At 35.9% G+C, this 20,363-nt stretch overlaps 1 protein-coding gene across 6 annotated transcripts in view; it reads right to left on the reverse strand.

Moving 5' to 3' along the window:
- tun (N-terminal glutamine amidase tungus) overlaps nt 1-20,363 on the reverse strand; it is a 54,427-nt gene that overhangs the window by 3,352 nt on the left and 30,712 nt on the right. For 5 of the 6 annotated variants that reach the window (XM_045760342.2, XM_045760337.2, XM_045760340.2 and 2 more), the window contains 3 exons: nt 20,159-20,283; nt 19,229-19,331; nt 23-10,940 (listed from right to left, as the gene is read on the reverse strand). In XM_045760342.2, coding sequence (XP_045616298.1) covers nt 10,919-10,940; nt 19,229-19,331; nt 20,159-20,283 — 250 coding nt within the window. In that variant the 3' untranslated portion in view covers nt 23-10,918. Of the gene's footprint in view, nt 1-22; nt 10,941-19,228; nt 19,332-20,158; nt 20,284-20,363 lie in introns of those variants that run through there. The other variant, XR_011223872.1, reaches the window with a different exon arrangement.

A 20,363-nucleotide genomic window follows, 5' to 3' on the forward strand; every position in this document is an offset into this window, starting at 1 on the left:
ATTGGAGAAATAAAACAATTGCTGTATATAAGGAAAGAGATTTTATATAAGTAACCACAATGATTTGTCAAACAGTACATCAAAAGCACTTCATATGTAAAAGCTTGAGTATCAAATAGTCTCAAGTCATTTGCAGTAACCTGTAATATCTTTCATGGTTGGAGAATTGCACAAATTAATTCTTGAGTTGCCCCAGCCAAGCAATGGCATTAGGCAGCACGAGATTCTATGTAATGCAGTTATCTCATAGGGAAGAGTTTTTGCTGTAAGCAAGACAAGGTTAACAAGAATTCTCTTTAAAGTTACAATTTATATAATACAGCTCATTAAATTTGTAATTTGCTGTCGAGATCTGAATATAATAATGTAATACAAAATTAGTTTAAACGAACTTCTCATAAGTTTTAATACAAAATGTAACCTTCCTGATGTATCAAAAAAGTCGATGAATATTAAGGAATTTTTCATGTAATGAAAACTGTTAATTGATGCTGACAATTAAATAGATATAGTAAGAGATTTAACATTATTAAAGTTGCAAAGAGACAACCAATATATATGTACAGCTAAAGAGCATAGACAGGCTCCTTAAAAAATGTAACCTGCTGAAAATGTTTCTAGAACTGCAAGATGAAAACTGCATATTATAGCCTATAAATATAATTCAATATTTATTTAATATCTGAAGTCTGATAATTGCTCACAACACTTGACATAACAAACAGCAAAATGTTACATTGGAAAGTTGAATTTGAATTGGCTTTCCTTAATATAAAAAGTTAATACAGTACACCCTAGTCACCATGTATGTATGATGATGATGATGAACTGAAATATAAGGCAGTTGGAAACTAAATAGCATTTAAAACTTTTGACAGGGTATTTAGTCTTCCAATCTTCACACCTGAAAGTTACATATATCAACAAAGAAAGTTCATAATATGCAAATTACAGTCTTACTAGCTGTAATTAGAAGGCATTCTAGTAAATGCAATCATCATCCATTACAGATATGGTTTTTCAAGACATGAGGCAATGGTTCAAATTGATGAATTTGAGTGATATTATGAAATTTATCTTTTCTCCAGACTTGATTCATTGCTTTGATTACTAGTATTTTGCTATAGCTCAAACGACTTGTTAGCCTCTGTACATAATGATACATTTAGAAAAGTCACTAACATCTCTGTGGTAAGATATAAGGCAGTTGTAGGACCCAGTCACTGGTCAAGACAGCTATCTAACACTAGTAAAAAAAAAAAAAAAAAAAAAAAAAAAACACTCACTGTAAAATTTATATTTGGGTAATTCAAAACAAATTTCAGTATATTCCTTATAAACTTTCCCTCTAATAAAAACTCTACAACCTCTTAATTAAGCAATAACTTATGGAAATACTTTTCATGAAGTATATGGTTCCAGCTTATTAAATACACTAATATGATTGACTAGGAAAATGTGTACATATAAAAAAGGGGACACAGTGAATTTTAAAATACAGTATGTTTTAATTCAACTAAATCCACAGTAAGTACACGTATAGCCCTCTACTTTTCAGCCCCTACTTATAATGTTATACATCTTTCTTTGGGAAAACTAAGAATACTGTACCTGTACTCATTTCATAAAAATACATAATAAATATGAAAAATGTGAAAGAAGTATTAGAGTATAGCAATTTGGATATACTGTATGTAACTGATTAGGAATACTAATTTCCTTTCATTATTCAGAGACAAAATAAAAAGTGACAAATCTGGTGACACTACAGGTAAACATGAAAAATATACACATCTAATTCGATATACAGTACAGTATCTTACGATTCTCTTAAATAATATAAAAAACTATACAATCCTGATGACTGCAGTGGTATAACAAATAAAATAAGCAATTCAAATTTTTGGTCAACAATAATGCATAATACTGCTTATTTCTTGTAATTAGCCTGACTGCTTACCAACACTCAATTTCATGACTTACTCAAAATAAATTCATGTCATTAATAATAGTGCTTCATGATCAGGAAACTTATGAATATTTTATCAAAACTGGAAATCTAACGCTAGAAAAATTTAAAATTGTAAATTTTTAAGTTAATGCGTAGTCACTGAAGCTCAATGCAAGATTAAAGACCGATACTCTCCAATGAACCTACAAAACACTAAGATATATATATTGCAATTTTTCAATATTATCAGAAGCATATGTAAAACTGTGTCTTATTATCTGATGTAAATATAAGATTGTTCAATTGTGTATACAACCTTGAATGTAAATTTATTTTTATATAACATTTTACATTTTCTTTCCATGTGGAGAAATCTCCATATGAGACTAAATTTCCCCTCATGCAAACCTGGTCTGCAATACTGTAGTGTTTCCCTAACATAGCATATAAAGAAAAAACAATGACCTTTGCCTTGCAGAAACTACAAAATTTATTTCTACCACCACGTTTCCTGATTACATACCTTGTTATTTCAAGTTATCAGTCATTTTGACAGTGGAGTATAGTACATGCATTTAAAAAGCAATGAAATGTGTTATATATGTGTATGTGTGTATATGTATGGATGTATGTGTACATGTGTCTGTGTATATATATACTGAATATATATATATTTTATTTATTTATTTTGGCATTATAGCTAAGCTCAGAGAGAGACTAAGAATAACAGTTCAGTAAAGTTCCATTAGCGCACAGGTTGTGTTTCTCCTTTACGTCCACCACCTTGCACATCTGGTCACATACTCCCACAGCAATATGTAGCTCATGGCAAGGATTCAGGTCCTTGCAAGTTTGATGTAAAGTGCACTTTGATCACAGGTGAATTATAATGTTAGAGAAGTTATAATATTTGATGGTGCAATTCAGAAGGAAAGTTACATTTCACTAACTGATAGTAGAAATGTAAGAAAATTGGGTTATTACTGCACCATGCTGAGATGGAGAAAGCATACTATTAAGTGCAATCTCTAAAGCAGAACACATAACTGTGCTAAAAATATAATGCACATTATATGCACTGTAAAGACTAAAAGGCGTATAAAATTTAATATTAGTCTCTTACAATTTTTGAATGTACCAAAATGCCCCTTTCTAGGATCCACTTTAGTAGCTCCCAAGAGATTATGAACCAGTGTTTACGGCTCAAACTAGAAAATGCCAGGTACCAGCGAGACTCATTGCCTACCAGGGACAAGAGCCTTTGCAGTTTTCTCTTGCCATCTCTATGAGGCAAGATGCATAAGATAAGACTATGCAGACGAGGAGTCACAATAACGTGGCTGAAATATGTTGACCAAACCACACATTAAAAAGTGAAGGGACGACGATGTTTCGGTCTGTCCTGGACCATTCTCAAGTCGATTGTGAGAATGACACAATCGACTTGAGAAGGGCGCCTGACAGCTGGGTGGACAGCGCTTCAGATTCATAGTCCTGAGGTTCCATGTTCGATCCACGGTGGAGACTGAGACAAATGGGCAAAATGTTTCCTTCACCTTGATGCCCTTGTTACCTAGCAGTAAATATGTACCTGGGAGTTAGACAGCTGCTACAGGCTGCTTCTGGGGGAGAGGTAATAAAAAGGAGGCCTGGTTGAGGACCGGGCCACGGGGACGCTAAGCCCCAAAATCATCTCAAGATAAGATGGTCCAGCCAGGATGGACCAAAACGTCATCGTTCCTTCACTTTCTAGTGTGTGGTTTGGTCAACATGATAAGACTACACTCAATTACGAGATAAACTGCACTAAATGCAATACAGATACCTCAAGACACTAACTCCTTCTAAGAAATATTTTTGAAAAGTGGCAAACTATAAAAACAAAACCATGATTAATACTATACAAATGCACACAGTGACTTTCCCCATCCCAAATAGGTTATGGGTTGGTCCTCTTCTGGTCCAGTGATGAGCCCTCCTCACTCTCTACTGAACAATTGGTTGGTTAGTGATGTTAGGATTCATGTAGAACAAGAAACTTTCAAAGCTGTTTTCAGAAAGTCCATTAGACTAGTCTGTGCATGGCTTTTATACTCTTAAATGCTTTATAAGCATGTCTCTTGTTACCACTGTCCACCTAGTGTTTCATTGCCCTATTCCCTAGTACTGTTAGTAGAGACTGGTAATAATATTTAATAGATACATAATTCAGTAATCAGGTTATGGTGCTATGCTTCATGGGTGTTTGCCTTCTTTGTGGCTGTTCATACCCTCCCATGTCTCTATGTGGAGTTCAGTGTTTATTTGCTAATTTGTGGCCTCTTGTGCTTGGTCCTCTAAGCTTTTTTTTTTTTTTTTTTTTTTTTGCACTGTGGTCCAGTTTTTGAGTGGTAGGGTTAACTTTACTAGAAATACTGTGCATGATTAGCGACCTTATTAAAATTATACTGTACAATGTAATTTAACCAATGTCAAATTTTTTTAAGCATAATTATTTTTCTCTTCATGACTGTTGTATCTTTTTCTGAGGTGTCCTGTTATGTTTTTATTCATGCTGATCACCATAAGGGCCTAGCAAATTGCAACGAGTCTTTGTCCATGGTAAGCAATGAGTCTCTCTCAAGTACCTGGCACAGATTTATCTTGCCAGTAAAGAAATAAAAGCCAATTCAGGGAAGCTACTGAGGGGGAAGCTCAGAAAAGTGGTTATCAGTATTTCCATTACTGAACGACATATAATTTAATAATTGTTGCAAGTCAAATGTAAAGAATATTCAAAATTTTGAACTAAAGTAGAGTCAGGTAAAATAGTGTCGTGCACAACCAAGAAAATACGTAATACTATGCTGTACACCAGAGGTCGAGGAACTTTCTTGTTTATTACCCCAATTCTATTTGTGTTAAAATGATATTACCCACCCCAGTTCAATAGTTTTGAACAGAGAAACATGTTAGTAATTTTCTAAAATTCTTACAACTGACGATATAAAACTGTATAAAAATCTTATATACAGTACTTTTATTTGTATTTTTTTTTGCTTTCATTACCACCAAAATTTTAGTTTTACACCATTTGGAGTCATTTACCCATTCCCCGACTCCTACTGTATACTGTAATATTACCAAAGATTTATTTATTTCTAATCACACACACACACAATCATTCTCAGTCTCTCAGTATGTATACACACACACATACAAAGAGCTATGCAGAGAGGTTGGAGGCATTATATATGCCAAAGCCAGAATATAGAAGGAAAAGTAAGTAAGTAATTATCAAAAGAAGGTACCAAATTGAGAAGGCTATGTAGCACCATCAAATGTGCAGAATAATCAGAGGGCGCTAAATATCACCAAGGATGCCAATACGAGAACAGAAACGCATAAGGCGAACGATATTAAAAGTATCCGAATCACCAAGAATTCTATTGAGGGAAAAGTGATTGCAAGGAACGGTCGGAAAGCAAGACACGCTCGTCCTGGAAGTCAGGACATTCAACAGGAATTATAGAAGGAAAAGAGACGACATGATAACTGCATACATAATAGTGATACAAATCAACACAACTGACAAGAAGGAATTCTTTAAACCTGCAACTTCAAGAACAAGAGGCAATAAATTCAAGCTAAGGAACAAAGGTGGCCAAAAATATAAAAAAAATTCTATTTTGTGAACAGAGTTGTGGACGGTCAGAACAATTTAAGAGAGGGTGGTGGAGGCCAAAACTATCAGCAGTTTCAAAACATCATATAACAAAGATTACGGGGAAGACAGGACACCAAGAGCATAGCTCTCATCCTGTAACTACACTTTGGAAATTACACTAACAGTAAATACATGCACATATACATACAGGAATATTAAACATACTAATGGGATGCATTCTGAAAGAGCATTTGTAGAGCCAGATTTCTCATAAGCGCATTGCTATAAACAAGCAAAGGTGGGAACGCATTCCTTAAAAAGAACCGATGGTCCCAGTCATCGTCCTTTCAGAAAAAAGGAACTATGACCAACTTGGTCCTTGGCCCTTGTATTAAATATAAGTGCAATAATTAATAGAAATGAAATACTGTATGCAATTGAAGATACTGTATAAAAAATCATTAATATTTATTTAAAATTAAATAATTTCAGTGAATTCCAAATACAATAATACAAAAGTAAATATAATGAAATTAGGAAAAATAATTATTAGTTGAATGCTTCAGTTTCTTTTCAAGATGACGAGCATTTCAATATGGCTGCTACTGAGCCCTGATTTCTTTGGCTCAAGAACATCTTTCCCCAAGGAGAAAAAGACTCTCCACGACAGCATTGGAGAGGGCTGGCATATTGAACTTCATGAACAAGCCCTTTAACACCAAGCAGAACAAGTCACAAAATGTTAGATGACATTTTTCTGCAGAGATTGTACGCAACTGACACAGATTCAAAATAACTACTGTATTTTTTGCATAATTTATTCCTATACCAAACTGAAAATACAAACCATTTTGTATTTGTAAGTAACACACCACACCATGTTCAAAATTAAGAACAAAAAGAACCGAGGAATGCCAACCATCCAGATTTATTTTAAAATGGCCTATAGGTACCCATTTCAGTCTTGCATGAAAAAAGGACCATGTGTCCCAGTCCTGGTCCTCATAATGGAATGAATTCCAGGAACTCAGTCCTCTGTAAATGAAGAATGCATTCGTATAGCAGATATAAGTGAACTACATGTATGTATGCATGAATTTATAAACACATACATAAATACATACACACATAAATACACACAAACACATACATACACATACTATACATATATACAGAATATACTGTATATATTGTATAGTCCTTCATAGACATACATATCAAGAAACAGATTTTCCAATGATTGCATTGCAGATCCATGGAAAATTACTCCATGAAACACACTTATTAAGAGAACTACTCTATATTTACAATAAGAATAGTAAAATTACCTGAAAAATTTAAAGCCTGGGGTTTAGCAGACTACCATCAGTAGGTAAAAAAATTATCAAATCTATTTTACATCTCTAAACAAACTACACTACAACCGATGACTAATGGAAGATTTTCTGTGTGGAATATTCAGATACAATTTGCAGTAATTTTGTGGTCCCCAAACCATCCAGGCATCTTTAAAAAGATATAAATGAATTCAATCTTCAGACTATAAAGATCTACATAATTTCATGTAGGAAACAGTAAGGTAATTATTAGGAGAACGTGCTTAGCCATTACGACTATATAGCAATTAGAAGGGTTATGAGGCTAAGGATTTAGGATTGGACAGAGGAAAGGAATGGTGCCCAACCACTTGGACGGTCAGAGATTGAACAGCCAACCTGCATGAAGCGAGACTGTCGTTCTACTGTCCAGTCTACCTGGTTGGGCTCATGTAGCAAAAGTACAGTACAGTACTGTACGTTATTTGTTTTATAGAATGTCAAGCTACTTACAGAATACGCAAATATTTTATAAAAACTGATGGACCTTCATGCATTACTGAATTTATAGGTCAATGTTATTCCATTACCATAAAATGGTGACTGATAAATCACAAATGATGATCTTTAAGCCACCAACATGTTAACACCAAATTTTTTTATTTTTTATTTATTTTATCAAAAGAATGCAAATTATAGATAATATGGAAATAACAGTATTATAATTAATCATTACTTACATTAAATATTATTTATCAGCCTACTCATGACTGCAAACGCTAAATAACATACTTTCTATTATAGTTAAAATTTACATGAATCTTAATGAATGCATACCGACAAAAATGGATGGATTTAGGAGACATGAGAATATTTTCTTACCACACTTAAGGTTCATGCTTGACTTATTCTTACAAAAATTAATTTGAAATTTGCAGTTGAATCCAAAATCATAAAAGGATATATATATTAATAAAATTTTCATGACAACTCATATCCAATTTTGATATTGTATATTATTACTGTACCATCAAATTTATCATTCTAAAATCATCAAATGCACATTCAAATCCTATTGTTCCTTAACATAATGCAGAACAAAGTACATATGTGGGTGAGAATTAAAATCAAGATATCAATGTTAATTCCACATTAATCGGGTAGCAAGAGTTGTATCCGAGAGTATTAAAGTCACACTTATAACACATTATACCATTGTGTACAATATTACACTGCTGGGATGGTGAAGGCTATAATGCAAGCCATTTAATTTTTCTTAAATATATATTATACAATTAGAAAAGAGAAAATATAAAATATTCTAGTATAATAATAAGAAACCATCAGAGCAGAGGAGCTTACCTATACAATATTGCACATTAACAACAACAATTTAAGTGGTATGGTTTGAAAATATATCTCAAAGTAGTCTCAATACCCTTCAGAGGGCTGCATGAAAGCTTGCCAAGCTCTAGTACATGCATGTGCCAAAATAGTTTCCCTAGGTAATAATGCACTGTACCGACTATTATTTTAAGTACTCAAATAAGAAATCTTTATATATTATTATTTTGAAATTATGATCTCACTCCAAACACAATTTGGAGCTCAGCACATTTGAAGCTTATTCATAAGATGACATTTTTGTTTTAGTAGTGAATAAAGTTACATTATGTAAGCTATCTTGCTAAATTTATATAAGCAATAATAAAAAAAAAATGAAAGAGAAATATACTACTAATACCCTATTCACAAAGTTACTAACAATCATATCCAATACACTTCATTTGTCTTTTCTGCACAATAAAGTCACACTAAATAAAGCAAGTCAATACAAAATCAAATCAATTTACAGGTGAGGAAAAGTATCCAATGGAGTGATGAAGAAACCTCTCAAAATCTGGTTATAATGTCTTATTGTAATATTTTATTTTTATTTGGGGTGGTTTTTCTGGGTTTTCCACTGAAGTAAACACCCAAGAAATCACTGTCATCTACAAAGGCAAACTGTTTCCCTTTTCAGTTATTATTTACAATTAAGGTAGAGTAAATATATATATTTTAAATTGAAAATTAACTAAATGCAAGTATAGTACTCTGTTGAATATTTCAAGCAGAATCACGGCAACAGATAAAAAATATATATTTAACTTTACAATAAATAAAACTTAAACTTGCTAATGTTGTGTCAAGGTAACTATGTGTTCAAAATTCTTGCCGATTGTATTTTGCACTAATACCATTTTCCTCAATATCTGAGTAATGCGTGGTGCATATTTTGGTAATACAAACTTTCTGGTAAATTGCCATTAAATGAGAACATATTTTAGACAATTCCAATACTATCAAAAAATTTAAGAACAAATACAAAAAATGTGTTTACCTATAAATTTGCAATAACTCTGCTAACAGTAATAAAAATAAATCTCTCTGCAAGAGTTCACACCATTAATATGGTGTTTTTTGGTGGGAGGGAGACTAAAAATGCTTAAATAACATTCAACAAATTCACCATATCGCAATTCAAAAATATAAACTATTCCAAAGTGATGATGAATTACAGCAGAACCCCTACACTACTTGAACAATTATCACCATACCTAGTATCCTGTGAATATTTCTAATAACTCTTATTAAAAGTAAACAATAGCTAAGACAAATTACTTTAATGCAATGACATCAGTGACGTCTCTTTGAACACAATGTTTTTGCTATATCTTTCTCTATAAGCTCATTTTCAAAACACTAATTTACATATTTTCCAGTTGGTAACCTATACGGATGATTTAATATTAGTTTTGAATTCACTACAAATATTTGTGTTTCTATGTTTTGTACTGCACAGTACTTACGTTACCTGGAGGCAACAGCAGAAGCCAGCAGTGATAACAACACCCTCCTACCTAAGTCATGTTATTTAGGGTTCTGTACATAAATTCTATAAAGAATTTGGCTGTGAATTGTAACAAATCTTTTGAAACTGAAAACGATGTATTTGCATAAGCTTATGCCATTCCATCCAATAGATTACCACCAGTTATAGATGATAATACAGGTACAGTTTTTTTACTATGAACACTAGAAATTGTAGCCAATGTGAATATATAATAAAAATTTTAAATGATTCTAGCAACTTGCAGTTCAGTATGGTAAAACATATGACAAACTTTCTCTTCACCAATAATTCAGAGCCATTCATTCACTTTCCACAATGTAATTTTTCCTATCAATGCAACAGCATGTTTTATCACAATTCTCAAATGTTTTTTCCTCTGTATTCTTACCAGCTTAATTACTTTCCAATCAAACTGATACCATTCTTTATATTGTTAGGTAGGTAGGTAATTATAGCCTAAAACATACTTAAACTTTCTTGAATATAACAAATATTGTCATTGTGATGGGTAAAATTTTTGTGCATAGAGATAAGTAAACCATAATTTGTTAAAGGAAATTCAGTAGTTGTGTGTATGAAGATCATGAAGAGGTTTTGCTGATACTCACATCACATACATTTACAACAGTGGAAATCCTGTATAACTAATTTTCATATAAATCATGTTGCATTATCTGGTTTAATATCAAATCCTGACCTCAACTTTCACTTACTATCACTAAATTTATTTAATTTCTTATAACCGCATGTATCTCATACAATTCAACATTATATTCTGTAAATTTAAATTAGACCAGGCATTATTGTGCGACTATCTCTGTATAATAAAATTAATATGACTGTCTGTGTGTACTTCTCCATACCCATTCAAACCTATCACAGCAGCATTTAATTTTGTCCATGATTTACATTAACATTATTATATTTTAAGTTGGTTTTGGCTTTTCATTTCATTCATCATTGGCTTTCCTTTTATTATATACAAGCAGCATATCCATATTTATGCCATAATAACCAAATATTTATAATGCCTGTCACCCATGTAATGGATATAAAATAAAAAACGGAAGGCAGTCACGTCACAATATGATTTAATACGTCCATCCTGACTATGTGGAGGAACACTGAAATCTGAAAAAAATTCTTGAGATAATTACTGAAAAGTTATGTGGCTGTACATACAAATTCATTATATATCAAAATCTCACTTTCTGACAAATGCTTAATCTACTTCTCCAATATGAAAAGTTTTATCTTCACATTCTGAGAATTAATACCAGTTAACCAAGAATATTGAGAAAATCAGCATTAAATATAATAAAATACCTATCTTTGGAATAGCCTTTAGAGCTCCCTGAAGTTAGCTTGCTGAGATAGCTCCATACAAATAAGTCACATCAGCCTTAAAAGTCCTGGATGGCCTCTGGAGATCAGAGCCAGAGTCTAGCCCCCACCCCCTCACAGATCCACAGGAAGCAGGGCATTGCTATGATCACCCTGAGAAAACATCCAAAAAGTGAAGCAATACAAACAATTGTGAAGATTCACAGAGAAAAGAACTGAGGCAGCAAATGACTTAGCAAACGGTTCACTAGGTAGCTAGATTGAACCCCCTAATTATCACTGGCCACCAACAGGTTGTAGCATTACCAGGAGGATCCCTACTTCCACATCACCTGACCCTCGGTCTGGAGCTGAAAGACCATGAATCAATGCACCTTGAGGGGAGGGGGGGGGGGGGGAGAATGGAACAGGGAGTCACTAATGCCCTGAAGTGTTTCATTACATTCAACACTTGTTTTCTGGAGGAGAGCAAAAATGACACGAAGTTGAGACCTGGGACAAACGAGCCTTCAAACAAGAAACCAAGGAATCTGGGTCAAAAAATAACACGTCCACTGATGTAGTGAAGGTGGCATGCTGGTAGCAACAACCCTCCACAACTGGACACGGCAAATGATGCAACCCCCCACCCCCTGCCAGCAAGAATATGTTTGCGAAACTTGAAAGAGAAGAGGTGACAGTATTAGGCATAAGATAATGATCAACAAACAGCTAAGACAAAAAAGACAAAACCATAGGAATGGACACAGGAAATATGATGGAGACAAAGAGGTGAGAGGAATGCAGAGAAACTTCATACAGTCCCCACAATGAATCCCCTTGTTGATATCCCCACCAGCATGAAAAATGCTGGTGGGATATCAACACGTCTGCCACCTGTGCATGATACAAATGGTGATGAGACTTGCATCAATAACCCAGCATTAAATGTAATGAAATGCCTCTTACTGGTAGAGCCCCACTGGCAACCTGAAGCTATCTTGCCAAGATTCCTCCATACTAATTGGTCATATCAAACACATGAGTTCTGTTAGTCCTAATGGGGGACTAGAGCTAGAACATGGCCCTCTTCACAGAGGTGCAGAGAAGGAGTAACCATTTGCTGCCCCACAGAGAAAGCATACAGAAAGTCAGGGAAGCTTTACAGACAACTGGAGCATTCACAGAAAACGAAGCCATGAAACTGCAAAACAACTCTACAAATGATTCACAAGGACCAAGAAATTAACTCAAACTAGCTCCAGACTCATTAATATCGATTGCCAGCACAAGGTTGCCCAGCCCTGGACTGCTTTACTCAGTTCTGGAATTGATGAGCAACTAGACAAGCTTCATTACATTCAGTGCTAGGTTCTGGGGGAGCCCCACAGATGGCTCCCTGATGCTAAACAATTACCAGTCTCCGTGGTGTAGTGGTAAGACACTCGCCTGGCGTTCTACGAGCGCTTTGTCATGGGTTCGTATCCTGGCCAGGGAGGATTTACTGGGCGGGGAGGATCCTTAACTGTAGCCTCTGGTTAACTCAACAGTAAAATGGGTACTTGGTTGTAAAAACTATTCTTCGTGGAGGTCGTATTCCAAGGACCATAGGATTAAGGATTTGCCCAAAATGCTATGCATACTAGTAGCTGTGCAAGAATGTAACAACTCTTATATATATCTATAAAAAAAAAAAAAAAAAAAAAAAAAAAAAAAAAAAAAAAAAGGAAAATGGGACTTACCAGGGAGGAAGAGAGGCAGCAGGTACTAGGACAAAGAAGAGAACCCAAGCCAGAAGACACAGCTCAAAGTAACACAATCAAAATTAACGAGCAGCATTAACTAAATATGGAGCTGCCAGAGCCCTGTGAGAATGTAAAAACTCGAACCCAAATATCAGCCCAGAACATGTTGGAGAAGATTGTAGTCAGAACTACGATGTTAATGGTAGTCATTTGCAGTTTCATTTCTTTTCCCTCTCTGAATCTTACTGTTGTTTGTATTACTTCGCTTATTTTCTGGACATTTTCTTGGTGAAGGTGACTGACAATCCCTTGCTCCCTGTGCCTCTTGAATGGTCAGGCTCTGACTCTGATCCCAAGAAGACCATTCAGGACTCCTAAATCAGATATGACTCATTTGTGTAGACCTATCTCAGTTAGCTAGCTTCAGGAAGCCATCGTTTGGCCCCTCCAGAAAAGTAATTAAGACATTAAATTACTTTGTTTTGATCTGTAATGACCATAATAAATCACAAGAAACTAGTTTTTTATCTTTTGGAAGCCTTCTGTTGCAGCTTTTACTGTAGTTCATATTTTAGTTCACATTACTGCAAAGGGTCAAGATTTTTAATATTTTAATTTTTTGGAAGGCTTCTTAATACTCAAATCAAATTTTTATTAATGTCCTTGGTTTATCAAAGTCCTTAAATCAACATGAACTTGTTACTTATCTTCATCACGAAGGCTTAAGAAATTTTAAGTCAAGAATAATACACAGTAGTATGGTGTGCCTATAATATGGTACTATAGGTACATCATACCTATGAATGACAACATACTGCAGCTATTCAACAAAGATTAATGCAATCAGTTGGTGCAGTGCACCAATTAAAACAGGAAAATAAAAATAACAAAACTGTGATCTTTTATCCCAAGATTTAGTCAAAAGTTGCCACCAACTGATGACAATAATAAACTTCTGATAATAAGGAGTTTATCTTTATCTACTTCTCCCTTCCATGTACACAGTAACATATGTCAAGCAGAATGATTTCTCTAAACCTCAGCAGGTTCCTCTACACCACATCATCTCAGTAAATTGCAATATACTGTATAATAATATCTATGCATCTCTGTGTCATGATATTTATGCAACACAGATTTCTCCATGCTCCATAATTACAGTAGACAGACAGGCAAATACATACATACATACATACATACATACATACATACATACATACATACATACATACATACATACATACATACATACATACATATACACACACACACACACACACACACCCCAGAGAAAGGGCGAACTCTGGTACCAGAGTTTCCATGAAGAATCTCAAGGTTTGGTACACCAATGCTGATGGGGTATCTAATAAAACAGAAGAGATAAAAGAAAGAGTGAGTGAGGCAGATCCTGACATAGTTGCAATAGTGGAAACTAAAATAAATGACATGACCTCGGATGCAATCTTTCCAGAGGGCTACCAGGTGATAAGAGAGGACACAGAGACAGGGAGGGGGAGTGGCACTCCTAATAAAGCGGAAATGGAAGTTTGAAGACCTGGGATATCGGGTTACCAATAAGAGCACAAGCTTCATACATGGAACTTTGACAGCAGATGGGAAGAAGATTGTGATCTTGGTAATCTACAATCCCCCACTAAACAGTAGAAGACCCAGGCAGGAGTATGATGACTACAACAAGGAATGCATAGATGAACTGCCGAAGGCAGTAACATTAGCTCACAGAATGAGAGTGAAGCTGCTGCTCATGGGGGATCTAAATCATGAAGAGATAAATTGGGAATCAAGGAATCCCCATGGAGGGGATGAAACGTTGGGAGCAAAGTTAGTAGATGTTACAGACAGGAATTTCCTAACACAAAATGTGAAGGAAGACACAAGGGAAAGAGGAGGAGAAGCACCGAGCCTATTAGACCTGATTTTCACCCGGAACGTAGACATTGAGAACTTGGAACATGAAATACCTCTAGGGGCCAGTGACCATTGTGTCCTAGTCTTTGACTACATGATGGAATTCAAACTTGTGACCAAGGGACAAGAGGTCTGGAAAAGGAGAGTTAATTACAGGAAAGGGGACTACAGGAGGATAAGGGACTATCTGGGAGAAGTGCAGTGGGAGGAAGAAACTAGAGGAAAAACAGTCCAAGATATCATGGACCTAGTCATACAGAAATGCCAGGAGGCCAAAGAGAGATTTATACCAACAGTAAAGGAAAAAAGTATGAGGGAATATAATAACCCATGGTTTAATAGACAGTGTCAGGAAGCAAAAATGAGCAGCAGGCGGGAGTGGAGGAAGTACAGAAGACAAAGGACAGAGGACAACCAGGATCAGATGCAACAGAGCTAGGAACGATTACATTAACATAAGAAGAGTATCGGAAAGAAATTATGAGAATGATATTGCGATCAAAGCGAAAAAGTAACCTAAATTACTATACAGCCATATAAGAAGAAAAATGTCGGTGAACGACCAAGTGACAAGACTAAGGGAAACAGAGGGGGCATGTACAGAAAGTGACAAGGAAATCTGCGAGGCACTGAATGCCAGTTTCCATGGAGTGTTCACAACCGAGCCTGAGCAGCTCCCATTGTTAGAAGAGATTACCCTAGATGAAAGACTATCAGATATAGAAGTGACAGCAGAGGAGGTAATGAAATAGTTGACAACACTGGATGCATCTAAAACGGTTGGACCAGACAAACTTTCACGTTCGATACTAAAAGAGACAGCAAAGGACCTCAGCGTCCCTCTGGCAAGGATCTTTAATGAATCATTATGTTGGGAGAATTGCCCAATTGCTGGAAGAGGGCAAATGTTGTACCGATTTTCAAGATAAGTGATAGGGAGGAGGCACTTAACTATAGACCTGTATTACTGACAAGCATCCCCTGTAAAATACTTGAAAGAATAATTAGGCTAAGACTGGTTGCACACCTAGAGAATGTTAGGTTTGTAAAAAACATCAACATGGGTTCTGGAAAGGGATATCTTGCCTAACAAACCTTTCGGAATTCTATGATAAAATAATGAGGATAAGACAGGACAGAGAAGGTTGGGCAGACTGCATATTTCTAGACTGCCAAAAAGCCTTTGATACAGTACCGCACATGAGACTGCTATTCAAACTCAAGAGGCAGGCGGGGTGGGAGGAAAGGCCCTAGCATGGATAAGAAACTACCTAACAGGAAGGAGAGAGAGAGTTACAGTAAGGGGCGAGAAGTCGGACTGGTGAACAGTAACGAGTGGAGTACCTCAAGGATCGGTGCTGGGACCAATTCTATTTCTAATACATGTTAACGACATGTTTACAGGAGTAGAGTCCTACATGTCGATGTTCGTGGATGACACAAAGTTGATGAGAAGAGTTGTGACAGATGAGGATTGTAGGATCCTCCAAGAGAACTTGAACAGGTTACAGAGATGGTCAGAGAAATGGCTACTGGAGTTCAATACGAGCCAATGTAAAGTTATGGAAATGGGACTAGGAGATAGGAGACCAAAGGAACAGTACACAATGAAGGGGGAACTGCCTACCTGTGACGACGCAAGAAAGAGACCTGGGTGAAGATGTAACACCTAATGTATCTCCTGAGGCATATATAAATAGGATAACGACAGCAGCATACTCTATACTAGCAAAAGTTAGAACATCATTCAGAAACCTAAGTAAGGAGGCATTTAGGGTGCTTTACACTGCCTACATGAGGCCAGTCTTAGAGTATGTCGCCTCATCATGGAGTCCCCATCTGAAGAAGCACATAAGGAAACTGGAAAAGGTTCAGAAGTTTGCAACGAGACTTGTCCCAGCATTACGAGAGACGGGGTATGAAGAGCGCCTGAAGGAACTGAGCCTTATGGCACTAGAAAAGAGAAGGAAGAGGAGGGGGATATGATAGGAATGTATAAAATATTCAGGGGAATTGACAGAGCGGATATAGATGAAATGTTCACACGGAATAGTAACAGAGATGTTAGGAAGTTTTCTTTTAGCGTGAGAGTAGTGGAAAAATGGAAAGCACTTAAGGAGCAGGTTGTGGAAGTAACTTCTATTCATAATTTTGAAACTAGGTATGATAGGGAAATAGGACCAGAGTCATTGCTGTAAACAACCGATGGCTCGAAAGGCGAGATCCAAGAGTCAATGCTCGATCCTGCAGACACAAATAGGTGAGTACACACACACTACACACACACACATTACACACACACACACACACACACACACACACACACACACACACACACACACACACACACACACACACACACACACACACATACACACACGCGATTCAGAGGTACGCCACCAGACTAGTCCCAGAACTGTGAGGTATGAGCTACGAAGAAAGGCTACTGGAGGAAGGGAATTATCAGGGGAAAGCACCAAGCCATAACAACTATATAGCACTTGGAAGGGGTCAGGATAAAGATTTGGGATGGGACGGGGAAAAGAAATGGTGCCCAACCACTTGGACGGTTAAGGATTGAACGCCTCGGCAGGCCCCTCCCAGGGTGGACAAAGACAAACTATTTAGCACGGGTGGAGCACAGACAAGGGGACACAGGTGGAAATTTAATACCCAAATGAGCCACAGAGACATTAGAAAGAATTTGTTCATTGTCAGAGTAGTTAACAAATGGAATGCATTTGACAGTGATGTGGTAGAGGCAGACTCCATACATAGTTTCAAATGTAGATTTGATAGAGCCCAGTAGGCTCCTGAATCTGTACATCAGTTGATTGACAGTTGAGAGGAGGGACCAAAGAGCCAAAGCTCAACCCCCCAAGCACAACTAGGTGAGTACACACACAAGGAAAAGGGGGGTGGGGGGAGGGGGCCTACAAAGGGGCCCTCGTGGCTGAGTGGTTAGTGCCTGGGGACGTAGTCCTAATGGCCCAGGTTCAATTCCCGGCAGAGGCTGAAACAAATAGGCAGTTTCTTTCACCCTGACGGGTCTGTTCAACTAGTAGTAAATAGGTATCTGGGAGTTAGACAGCTGCTACGGGCTGCTTCCTGGGGATGTGTGTGTGCGTGTGTTAAGAGAGAAATGTGTGTAGTAGACATAAGAGGAAAAATAAATTGGTTAGAAAGGTGGAGTCCAAAAGCTAATAGCTCAATTCTGCAGATACAAATAGTAAATAAAAATAGTAAATACACACACACACAGACATTAAACATGCCAAAACTAGAAGATAGAAGAAAAAGAGGTGATATGGTCACCATTTACAAAATTCTAACAGGAATTGACCAAATTGACAAGTAGGAATTCCTTAAACCAGCAACATCAGGAACAGGAGGACACAGATTCAAGCTAAGAAACTAAGAAAACCTTTGTTTTTCGGAACAAAGGTTTTTGTTCCGAAAAAACATTGGAAATTTTCTTTTGCAAACAGAATGGTAAACGGTTAGAGCAAGCTAAGTGAATAGGTGGTGGAGTACAAATCCGTCAGTAGTTTCAAAATGTTGTTTGCAATTAGTACTGGGAAGATGGGACACCACGAGCGTACCTCTCATCCTGTAACTATTTAGGTAATTACATTTAGCTAATTACACACACACACACAGAGCTGTAGATTCCACCACACTACACAATATTTACATTACAATATGTATACTTCTGTGTGCAATGGACTTACTTCTTACTGGCCAATTCCTAATGTTGTCCTCCTCAAGTTCAAGCAAACCTTTTTTTTATTAGCTAGTTCCTATACTCTGCCCCTTCTACTTTAACTTTTTCAACTTCCATAAAGTTGTGATAATAAAGCAATTCACAACATTTAAAATTATTTCAACTTAGGCTATACAGTATTTAAATAAAAAAAAGGTACAGGTTTGCCATAGAATATAGTTAATCCTGTCAAGCCAGTTATGAATGAAAAATCTTCAAAGTTCTAATAATGCAATACAGTAAATTCAAATTTCTTTATATTTATAGACTGTAAGAATTACTTAAATAAATTTATATTTTAATACATAATAATTTCCCATAATAAGATATCAAAATACTAAACCTAACTACACAGTGTGTAAAGGAAATCTATAAGCTCTCAGAAATTAAGATGCGGTTAAAACCTATTTTCTTCTATAGATTTAATATCACGAGCATTCCTTTTCTCAACATGCTGTACATAAAGATAAAATATTGAAATATAAAACCTATGTTCACCTAGTCAGACAATAAGAAACTAAATTAATCTTTCACTAAGGCTTATTGTGTTAAGCATTGTGACAGGCATTCCAAGCTGGGGAAAACGTAAGTTTTTGTAAACTGAGCATCATTCGTATTTTCATGAAGAGGATAATAGCATTTAAATACGGACACCTTACATGTTTTTGTAGAATCTGCGTACAAAATCTTGTAGATTATACACAGTACCAACACCCCGTTTTGAATCCATGCTAATGAAGTCATCAAGATTGTGAACGCTTTCTGAAAGGTGGAAGATCTTTTGATAATACATTTTGCAAAGTATATAGAAATAATGCTGGCATAGCAAACAATTACTAGCATATTTACCTAATCATGTAATATATTATGTTTTAAGTGTAAGTGTATAACCTCAATTAATCAATAAAATAGAACATGATGAACCTACCCCTGATTTTGTTTAGGTTTAAGGCTTACATTTTGTAATTAATATTTATAGTAAATTGTCTTCTCTGAGCACAGGCCATTTTACTGCTCCACTGCACTGCGCACTTGGTTTCAGCAAAAACTTCAAAGTGCAATTGTCAGACATATTTTTGTTGTTTTTATAAATGTTCAGGTAAAGTTAATGTCAAAATGTTTCCAAACTCAACCATTTTCATTTCAAAACACAAAGATTGATGAAAAAAAAATTTATTAAAATATAGCCTAATTAAATAAAAAAATTGCACAACTCTCACAGTGCCTTAGAGCGCTCAGGTCTTCTGGTTCTTCAAGTTGCAGTTTTCAAGAATTCTTCTTTGTCAATTCTTTCAATTCCTGTCACTATTTTGTATGTAGTGATCATGTCACCTCTTTTTCTTAAATTTTCTAGCTTTGGTATATTTAATATCTCTAACCTATCCTCATAGCATGTTTTAGTTCCAGAAGCCATTTAGTTGCATGTGTAGAAATTTTGGTCCAGTTACATTTATTCAGTCACACGAGTGCTCCAGGCTATACCCACCAATTAAACATTACTAATTCTAGCATTGTAATCGGGTATGAATGCTTAAAATAAAAATATAAAAGAGGTCTCTTAGGTTTTGTTAAATAACAAAACAACTCACCGGGTGTTGCAATTGCTGGGGTTGGTGGAGGCGGATGCATCCACGTGCCATCCTCACGTCTCATGTGTCGTCTGTCACTTGCAAACTTTTGAAGGAATACAGACGCTGGAACTACTCGGAAGTACCTGAAGTTAAAATAAAAAACTGCAATAAACAAGATCTACTGGTTTGACTCTTCACTGTTTTAATTCTTCCACACATGCTA

This window comes from Procambarus clarkii, chromosome 66 (genome assembly GCF_040958095.1).
Source record: "Procambarus clarkii isolate CNS0578487 chromosome 66, FALCON_Pclarkii_2.0, whole genome shotgun sequence".
Taxonomy (NCBI): domain Eukaryota; kingdom Metazoa; phylum Arthropoda; class Malacostraca; order Decapoda; family Cambaridae; genus Procambarus; species Procambarus clarkii.